Source organism: Haliotis rubra, unplaced genomic scaffold (genome assembly GCF_003918875.1).
Source record: "Haliotis rubra isolate DU_JTF1 unplaced genomic scaffold, ASM391887v1 Scf1830, whole genome shotgun sequence".
NCBI lineage: Eukaryota > Metazoa > Mollusca > Gastropoda > Lepetellida > Haliotidae > Haliotis > Haliotis rubra.
The window spans coordinates 66,092-76,432 of record NW_025765815.1 but is presented as its reverse complement, the minus strand read 5'-3'; the positions used below and the strand labels follow the sequence as shown (position 1 = coordinate 76,432).

Here is a 10,341-nt window from a genome sequence, read left to right as displayed (position 1 = left end):
GGAGAGGCCTGGCTTTGAGCAGCAGCCCCATAGTCGAAGAGGGAGGGTCATTCCATCCCTCGGTCAGTGTTACCTGAAATAATAATACCATGACAGACAATGAACATTCATTGTTTTTCATGTTGCTGTTTCAAATTGCTTATTACTGCATAAAATTATGTTCTTCTTCTATATGGAATTTATCTGTATTTCATCAATCACAGAATGAACGTTTGCTTCACAATACTTATATCTGCTTTAGTCTCTGTTTGCCTATGCACATAAAAAATATTTCTCACAAATATAGTTTTTTCTTGTCACACACAAATCACTGTTACAGATTTCTTCTTACTATTCTTGGATAACTAATGTGTTTTGTACATCTGCAATGAAAAGACCCACGACATTTTGTTTACAAAATAAACAAACTAGAAGCTATAATCTACTTCCTTAATGAAAAGGTGATACAATGAGTTAAATTGGTTAAATTGGCATGTATTATACTGTATGTCGGAAGGAAAGGAGTCGAATGATAATTAAAAAGTCCACAATAAAGTGTTCCAACTAAACTGCACATCTTTTCGATTTGGATTTCTACCAAAGTGTCAATCATTTATTATTAGAAATGGTTCAGAGGTCATGTCTATCAAATCTGGTTCTTTGGCATCACAACCCTTTGTGGTAAAATTTGCAAAATCATATAGTGCATGGAATGCAAATGTCGATCACGAGTACGGCAAACGACAAGTTCGCCAACTCACCAGGCCTGGGAGCCGCCATGACAGTCACGTGACGTTCCAAGCCAATGATATTTTCCCCTAAATGGGGGGCACATGTAAGCTGTTACATCAATTGATCTCCACCCTTCTTAGACATATTTTGATTATTGATAGTTTATTTCATTAGCATTGAAATTTTAAATACAATCAACATAATATGCAATCTTGAAATAGACTCCAGTAGTCCATAGTAGTCGAAAATGTACACACATATTTTCCAAGGAATACTCAGTATATATATGTTATGTGAACGAACAGTTAATCCATATATCTAGAAAAGCGAACACATTGTCTTACATTACCATATCCAGAAAACTAATATTACTTATGTAGCCACACACATATTTTATGTATAAACCATTTTATCTATTGTGTTTTTGGTTTGTTTTTTTTGTTTTTTCTTCTTTGTTGCTTTTAAAAAAAAAAATTCTTTCTTTATTTTATTTTAATTTTGTTCTGATTTTATTTTTTTGTTAAGGCTTTTACAATGGTTACTTTGGTTAGAGTTTAACCTGCAAGGACCTTTTACGCCGCTTTTAGCAGCAATATTCTGCAAGCAATAGCACGGAGAAATGGGCGTTACACAATTACCCATGTGTGGAATCCAGACCCTGCATGGTCTTTTGTGAGACGAGTGGAAGCTTTTACCAATGGGCTACCTTATCGCAAGGGACCAACCATTTTATTTTCAGGGAGATAGCTAGAGAAAAACAAGTGCTTCCTTTGACTGATATTTGTGTAAGAGTCTTTGTGGTCTTATCTTGCAGTCACGTGTTCACGGAATACAGCTCAATATTTCTGTGCTTGTATAATGTTAGGAAAAAACCATAATGAGCTTTAGAAATAGCCTCAAATAAAAACTCCGCACACGTCAACTATGGCAACTTCTGGAATGAAGCACTAGTCTAGTGCAAAGGTTTCTTAATGTGTAAGGACGTATATCACGACATCGATCCTCAAGCATAAACAATATTATACAGATATTCATTTCTAACTTCTAGAGCAGGATATATAGGCGGACCAGCGAGGCTGCAAAGAAACAGTCGGCATATTCTACTGACTTTTCAAAACTTTCGATTTGATATGGTCTGGCAAAACGATAGTTCGAAACATTAAAAAACCAGGCCATTCTAGCCAAATGATTAATCCTATCCAAGATTCCCTCTCAATCCCGATTATCAGTAACCCATACTTGTCGTAAGAAGCGAATAACAGGTGATCGGATGAAAACGAAAACACCAGCCAATTTATCCTTAAATTAGTCCTATTCTATTAGATAAGCACGTCACATTAAAATGTTATTCGTGCCGTGTAGATACAGGAAGGAACCCCACCTATCTCACATTACAAGCACCAAATAACAGGCAAACTCCTTCTTACAACTTAGATAAGAACAGTTAACTAAACCCCAAATCAACCCCAAATAACTCCTTTAAACAAGTTACTTCCATCGATTTCAGCATGCCTTCCGCAAACCCCACTTGCACTCTCTTCCGCCAGCCAGTCCACGTTGTAATGCAAGGGTTCGACTCTAATGTGTGTTTCAGTGTGGTGCCCGCTCTCACAGGGAATTATGGGAGAAAATGGTTTCACGTTTTGCGTGTGTGTGTAGAAATAGCTGATCTAATGATGGATTTTCACACCCGTGAAGATCAGGGTTAGATTTGGCCTCAGCAGCCATGCTTGTACATAGTGAGGATCGGTGATCACTGCGGACTTGCTGACACATGTCATCGTGATCCCAATTGCGAAGATCGATGCTCATGATGTCAATCACTGAATTGTCTGGCCTAGACTGATCATTTACAGACCACCGTCATGAAGCTGCTGGAATACTGCCGAGTAAAAGTTAAATAACAAAGAAGCAAAACCCTTTATAGAAAGGGAGGCAACTCTCATGGATCTGGAGTTTGTTTCCCCTATTTATAACATAGATGTGGGAATCAGAAAAAGAAAAATCTCTTCTTGGATTTGAGGTAACTGTGCTTTGAGAAAGCCTCTCCACAGTGGTATTGTTCCAGGTTTAGTTTTACACACACAGCACCAACTGTATCGACTAATATACGCTCCGTCATTTCTTTAAGTTGCTGTGCGTTGTCGGAACCTCCAGGATTCGGCCTAATATCACTCAAGAAGGGACATGTAGCGCTGGTGCCACAGAACATGACCAACGACGAGGTGTTCTTGTCGATACAGTTGGTGCTGTGTGTGTAAACAAAAGCCACAGACAATACTACCTCGGAGAGGCTTCTCTCAAAACCATTAAAGTTACCCCAATCAGAAAAGATTTTCTTTTCTGACTTCCACATCTATGCATAAATAAGGGAAACAAACTCCAGATCCAGTGAGAGTTACCCCTTTCTATAAGGGCTCTTTGCTTTGTTATTTAACGCCACACCTCGGCAGTATTCCAGCTATATGACGGTGGTCTGTAAATGATCGAGTCTAGGCCAGACAATTCAGTGATTGACATCATGAGCATCGATCTTCGCAATTGGGATACGATGACATGTGTCAACCAAGTCCGCGAGCCTGATCACCCGATCCTCTTTTCACTATGTACAAGCATGGCTGCTGAAGACCAAATCTAACCCTGATCTTCACGGGTGTGTAAAGAAGATCCATCATTAGATCAGCTATTTCTACACACACACGCAAAACGTGAAACCATTTTCTCCCATAATTCCCTGTGAGAGCGGGCACCACACGGAAACACACATTAGAGTCAGACCCTTTACATTTACAACGTGGACTGGCGAGGAAGGGGTGCAAGTGGGGTTTTGCGAGCATGCTGGTATCGATGAGTAACTTGTTTAAGGATTATTTGGGTTGATTGGGTTTCTGGTTAACTGTTCTTATCTAAGTTGTGAAGGAGTTTGCCTGTTAGTGCTTGTAATGAGATAGGTGAGGTTCCTTCCTGTATCTACGGCACGAATAACATTTTAATGTGACGTGCTTATCTAATAGAATAGGACTAATTTAAGGATAAATTGATGGTGTTTCGCGTTTTCATCCGATCCTGTTATTCGCTTCTTACGACAAGTATGGGTTACTGATAATCGGGATTGAGAGGAATCTTGGATAGGATTAATCATTTGGCTAGAGTGGCCTGGTTTTTAATGTTTCGAACTATCCCGTTTTGCCAGACCATATCAAACGGTTTTGAAAAGTCCAGGAATATGCCGACTGTTTCTTTTGCAGCCTCGCTGGTCCGCCTATATATCCTGCTCTAGAAGTTAGAAATGAATATCTGTATAATATTGTTTATGTGGAGGATCGTGTCGTGATATACGTCCTTACACATTAAGAAACCTTTGCACTAGACTAGTGCTTCATTCCAGAAGTTGCAATAGTTGACGTGTGCGGAGTTTTTATTTTGACATATTTCTAAAAGCTCATTATGGTTTTCCCAACATTATACAAGCACAGAAATATTGAGCTGTATTCCTTGAACACGTGACTGCAAGATAAGACCACAAAGACTCTTACACAAATATCAGTCAAAGGAAGGCTTGTTTTTCTCAGCTATCTCCCTGAAAATAAAATGGCTGGTCCCTTGCGATAAGGTAGCCCATTGGTAAAAGCTTCCACTCGTCTCACAAAAGACCATGCAGGGTTCGATTCCACACATGGGTAATTGTGTAACGCCCATTTCTCCGTGCTATTGCTTGCAGAATATTGCTAAAAGCGGCGTAAAAAGGTCCCTTGCAGGTTAAACTCTAACCAAAGTAACTATTGTAAAAACCTTAACAAAAAAATAAAATCAAGAACAAAATTAAAATAAAATAAAGAAAGAATTTTTTTTTAAAAAAGCAACAAAGAAGAAAAAAAACAAAAAAACAAACAAAAAACACAATAGATAAAATGGTTTTATACATAAATATGTGTGTGGCTTTACATAAGTAATATTAGTTTTCTGGATATGGTAATGTAAGACAATGTGTTCGCTTTTCTAGATATATGGATTAACTGTTCGTTCACATAACATATATATACTGAGTATTCCTTGGAAAATATGTGTACATTTTCGACTACTATGGACTACTGGAGTCTATTTCAAGATTGCATATTATGTTGATTGTATTTAAAATTTCAATGCTAATGAAATAAACTATCAATAATCAAAATATGTCTAAGAAGGGTGGAGATCAATTGATGTAACAGCTTACATGTGCCCCCATTTGGGAAAATATCATTGGCTTGGAACGTCACGTGACTGTCATGGCGGCTCCCAGGCCTGGTGAGTTGGCGAACTTGTCGTTTGCCGTACTCGTGATCGACATTTGCATTCCATGCACTATATGATTTTGCAAATTTTACCACAAAGGGTTGTGATGCCAAAGAACCAGATTTGATAGACACATGACCTCTGAACCATTTCTAATAATAAAATGATTGACACTTTGGTAGAAATCCAAATCGAAAAGATGTGCAGTTTAGTTGAACACTTTATTGTGACTTTTAATTATCATTCGACTCCTTTCCTTCCGACATACAGTATAATACAAGCCAATTTAACCAATTTAACTCATTGTATCACCTTTCATTAAGGAAGTAGACATAGCTTCTAGTTTGTTTATTTGTAAACAAAATGTCGTGGGTCTTTTTCATTGCAGATGTACAAAACACATTAGTTATCCAAGAATAGTAAGAAGAAATCTGTAACAGTGATTTGTGTGACAAGAAAAACTATATTTGTGAGAAATATTTTATGTGCATAGGCAAACAGAGACTAAAGCAGATATAAAGTATTGTGAAGCAAACGTTCATTCTGTGATTGATGAAATACAGATAAATTCCATATAGAAAGAAGAACATAATTTTATGCAGTAATAAGCAATTTGAAACAGCAACATGAAAACAATGAATGTTCATTGTCTGTCATGGTATTGTATTTCAGGTAACACTGACCGAGGATGGAATGACCCTCCCCTCTTCGACTATGGGGCTGCTGCTCAAAGCCAGGCCTCTCCTCGACGCTCTGCTCTCAACAAGAGAGAAGCGTGATTCCATGGCAACACCGCCTTCAGCTGGTGATGGCACTAGTATGGCTGGTAAGAGACGATAATGTTGAAAAGACCTTCATAAATCCAGGCATGTACCTGCGAGTGATCATAGTTGCTGACATCAGAAAGTAGTGAAATGCCAATGTTCCATTAATATGTTTGTATGTGTTTAGAGTAATGGTTTGGTTCTGTGGAGCTATAGCATAAGGGGTGATGATACTGTGTTTAGTAATCAATACAAAATGATGACAAATGACATACGACTGAACCAGTATGAGGGGGCATTGTAGGAAGGGGAGACAACTTGACATCTAGTTCAAATTGTCTCCCTTTATTTAAAAACTTTTTATACATCATTCAGAAAAACTGAAGAAGTAGGTATGCTATAAATGTGTTTTTGTTTTATTCACAACTGTTAACTGTTGAATTCAAAGAATTATCATGATAGTCCACTGTTAGAATACTTGTTAGAAATATACTTGTTATAATATGATATTGAGTTTGAAACACACTTCAGATTTTCACTGCAAATGGTGCCATGTGTCAAAGATGTTAAGTTTTGTTAACCTGTCATGAATGCTGATGTTGCAGCCAGCATCCTGAATCCAGCTGAAGGTCCTCCCAAGCTGTGGGAAATGTACAACTATTACCTCCTGCGGTAAACACATGTACCCCCACTCCTCTTCCTGTGGTGGTCCCCACTCTATACCCACCCCAGAGCCTGGTCTCAGCTGTCTTCCAGGGTTGATCTCTCACCCTGGGGTGGCCAGACCAGTGGCAGAGAACAGGGAGACGCTGGATGATGTGACCGCAAGGCTGAAGATGGAGGATGAGGCCCACCTCTTGACCTACATACAGGAGGCTCTGAAGACCGTGAGGGACAAATGCAGTGGGCAACTCAAGGTTAGTGTGTCAACAACTCAATATTCACAGGAATATGCTGTAATCAATGTCAGTGTAAAACAAAATATTGAACCTCGTGTGTACAGTGGTGTAGGAGTCAGTTAGCCAACCGATTTGAAGAAGAAATAGTGAGGAATACTGTGGGTATTATTTGACACATCTGACAGTTTGAGACTGTGTCCAGTACTTAAGAACAGCTGGATTTAAGCCCTGAAGACTAGACGTTGTGTCGATCTTTTGATTCTTTCAATGTCTGAAGCTAATTCATATGGCATAACCATTGCTGACTGAAAGCAAGGAATGTGAAAGGTTGAAGGTTGGTGGCTGTATTACCTGAAAATGTTTGCCAGGAACACTGGGGCTGATTTTTCAATGTGTTAATTCTTGTCGTCCAGGGTCGGGCTGCAGAGGATGTGATGCGGAGGATAGCACTGCTCCAGGAGATGTGGCAGGGGGGACAAGTCTCTCCACCAGTCAAAGTGCGACTTGGGCAGCTCGCTGAAGGTAGCCACAATAACTTGTTTGAGTGGCATTTTAGAAGTTGAGACGTACAATATATAACAAGTTTTATGGATAACAACTTCTTTATTTTCGTGAGTGCGACGTTTCGATACAGATTCTTGTACCGTTGTCAAGCAAGAGTGATACATGAAGTGTAGGAGCTGCATATATATACTGTATATAACAATGAAACAACATAATAGACAAAGGAAACAACATAATTGCCATGATTGGCTAAGCAGTAAGCTGATGAAGCCAGTAAGTACATAAAGGATAGTGAGTGGAAGCCAGAGATGTAGTCAACAGAACCATCGAAGCAACGCTTTCACCTCCTGCCAAAAGGTCTAAACCAGAATCAGCCCCCATCAAGATATCCATTCCCTACATTGGTAAACCATCACACCAAATCAGCCGACTCCTGAAACAACAGGCAGGAATAGACACTACCTTCTCAGCGTCCTCCAGCCTCAACAACCTCCTCCATGCCAACGGAAGAAAACAACCCAATCGGGCCAACAACAACAACCCGCAAAATAGACTGTGATTGTGGACAATGCTACATAGGTGAAACATCCCCACCCATCAACACCCGAAGTAAAGAACATCGACCTCTGTTGCTAATTCTCGGCTATCTCTGACCACATCAAAGCCAACCCCAATCATCAAATAGAGTGGTCCCGACATCACCATTCTCGCCAACAACCAAACGGATTCTCTACTAAACGAGTCACAGTAGCCATTCACATCAAACGCCACAAGCCTACCATCAACCGCAAGGACAAGGATACTTCATTCCATCTGCTTATGATCCACTCCTCCACCAGGCCCAGTCTATTGTATAAACATCGCGATCCATTGTATAAACATCTCATTGTAACTACATCTCTGGCTTCCACTCACTATCCTTTATGTACTTACTGGCTTCATCAGCTTACTGTTAGCCAATCATGGCAATTATGTTGTTTCCTTTGTCTATTATGTTGTTTCATTGTTATATACAGTATATATATGCAGCTCCTACACTTCATGTATAACTCTTGCTTGACAACGGTACAAGAATCTGTATCGAAACGTCGCACTCACGAAAATAAAGAAGTTGTTAGCCACAATATATGACATGTAGCGCCTTGTTGCTTAAGCCTCGATGGGGAATCCAGTACAAGTCTTTAGGACGCCGTGTTGGTCATTGTAGACAACTTACTGGATGGAGTAGCTGATGGCATGTGTTCATACCCTGATTGTGTGGATTGTTGCTGACAGGATCAGTCACTGGATGTTCTGGTCCATACACAATTATTTACCACTGTCATTATGTGATTATATTTTTTTTGCGTAGCCTTAAATGATTAACACACATCCCGTCTTGTACATGCTACAGTTGCTATAGTGCTTGTGTATAGACACTCTAAATGTTCACTGGCAATAGTGTGCTTCAGATTTGTTTAGAACCAGTATTTCCATATTAATGGTGGTACTGAATTATCAAGTTATCTACAGTGTTTTACCCAGTGTTTGAGATAGTTACAGTATTGTGTACTGATAACCTGAGTAGTTAACACTGAGTGCAGAAGAGAGGGGAGATGAATACTGTCATTGCCCCCAGTTGGCTTTGGGGGAGTTGTCATGTCCACATGTTAATTTTAATTTCAATCTCTCCTCAGCACTAAAAGAGAACAACCTTGACCTTGCAAATAGCATCCACTTGTCTTTAATGGTGGATTATACAAATGAGGTAAGTGTGTTTGGTTACAGTGTTTGAAGCAGCTGTTGATTGTTCCAGGCATGGTTATCAAACATCAAACACACGACAGGTGATTCAGTAACTCAGACATACTCAGGTATCTTGTTGGTATGACTTGTCATTTTTGAGTATGTAAATGACTAAAAATCTGTCCAGTAGCTGTGGTGTAAACTTCAGACATCTCTGTACATACTGGCTGTACTCTACAAAAGCTAATTATGCCATCTACACTACAAGGGTTAGTTATGCCATCTACACTACAAACGCTAATTATGCCATCTACACTACAAGGGTTAGTTATGCCATCTACACTACAAACGCTAATTATGCCATCTACACTACAAGGGTTAGTTATGCCATCTACACTACAAACGCTAATTATGCCATCTACACTACAAGGGTTAGTTATGCCATCTACACTACACTGTAGTTCGGTGTATTGAATCTGTGAATTAGTGATGCAATATTGTGTGTGAGGTAACACTGGTGTCATGTACTTGTCATCCTCAGGTGAACCAGTGGATGGTTGGCATCAAGAGACTTATCCAAGAACTGTACAGCTTGCAAGCACAGACTGCAAGCACTGAACAATCTAGCCCTTCACCCACAGATGACCCTCAGGGTCAAGGTCAAACCTTGGCCTCCAGTGAAGCACAGCCAGTAGCTGGTGAAAGCTGAACTGAATATCACCAGCGTCCGCCCTGCTTTTATTTATTTTGTTACAACTCTGTATCAGTTCATGTTCAGGCCATCAGAACACTAACATGCTAGCCTTTCCATCCCTTATCAGTTTCTATAGCTGGAATATTTACAGAGCGCATAAAACTAAAATCACTCACTCACTCACTTTATCAGTTTCTTGAAATTAATGTCCACTTTTATCGAACACATGTTACAATTTTGTCAAACCTGTGTTTGAGATCCCAGTCATCCATTACTGTTTGTCCTGGAGCCAGCTTGTGGAGACCAAGAAATATTGTAACTCTTTCCCATGATGATCAGTTTACATTCTGATGAAAGAGCATTTATATAGTTAAGACGCAGCCTCCACCAACTCCATTGGTATATTCTGCTGCGCTAAGTGAATAATTTTATGAGTGAATGAAATTCTCACCACACTGATAGTAAGTCCAGCTTAGAGGCTAAACATGGTGAAATGTTGCTCAGGTCAAGGTGATCATCAATGCTTAAGCTCTTCTTGCCACCTGTGAAACAATCTAAGACCTTGTTCTGTATTTTCTTCATATTGAAGCAATCTCATATTTTCCTTAATTATTCCAAAATAAACCAACTCCCAACCCATTGTCCTGCCTGAGAAACACTTGACTCTTGTTATCATGTTTGTGTGACTTTGTAAACACACCACACTCGTCCTAATGAGGGTGTATTCAACTGTTTGGCCTGAACACTGAAGATGTACTTAAGATGTACT

The 10,341-nt window shown here is 39.5% G+C and overlaps 1 protein-coding gene and 1 long non-coding RNA gene across 2 annotated transcripts; both read left to right on the top strand.

Moving 5' to 3' along the window:
• Nucleotides 1–4,958: 4,958 nt before the first annotated feature.
• Nucleotides 4,959–6,412, top strand: LOC124273722. Its single transcript, XR_006897723.1, has 3 exons — nucleotides 4,959–4,998; nucleotides 5,659–5,812; nucleotides 6,356–6,412. It is a non-coding gene; the product is annotated as an uncharacterized LOC124273722 (long non-coding RNA).
• Nucleotides 6,413–6,430: 18 nt separating this feature from the next.
• LOC124273724 (steroid receptor RNA activator 1-like) lies at nucleotides 6,431–9,600 on the top strand. The gene is made up of 4 exons (XM_046709026.1): nucleotides 6,431–6,667; nucleotides 7,063–7,171; nucleotides 8,830–8,900; nucleotides 9,420–9,600. The coding sequence occupies exons 1-4, from the start codon at nucleotides 6,431–6,433 to the stop codon at nucleotides 9,585–9,587; spliced, it is 585 nt and encodes a 194-aa protein (XP_046564982.1). The 3' UTR covers nucleotides 9,588–9,600.
• The last annotated feature ends 741 nt before the right edge of the window (nucleotides 9,601–10,341 follow it).

Excerpts from the sequence above, each read along its gene's own strand:
- LOC124273724 (XM_046709026.1), top strand. The coding sequence starts at position 6,431 with ATGTACCCCCACTCCTCTTCCTGTGGTGGTCCCCACTCTATACCCACC. Across the intron at positions 6,668-7,062 it reads AATGCAGTGGGCAACTCAAG|GGTCGGGCTGCAGAGGATGT; the intron begins GTTAGTGTGTCA and ends CTTGTCGTCCAG. Across the intron at positions 8,901-9,419 it reads TGGTGGATTATACAAATGAG|GTGAACCAGTGGATGGTTGG; the intron begins GTAAGTGTGTTT and ends TGTCATCCTCAG.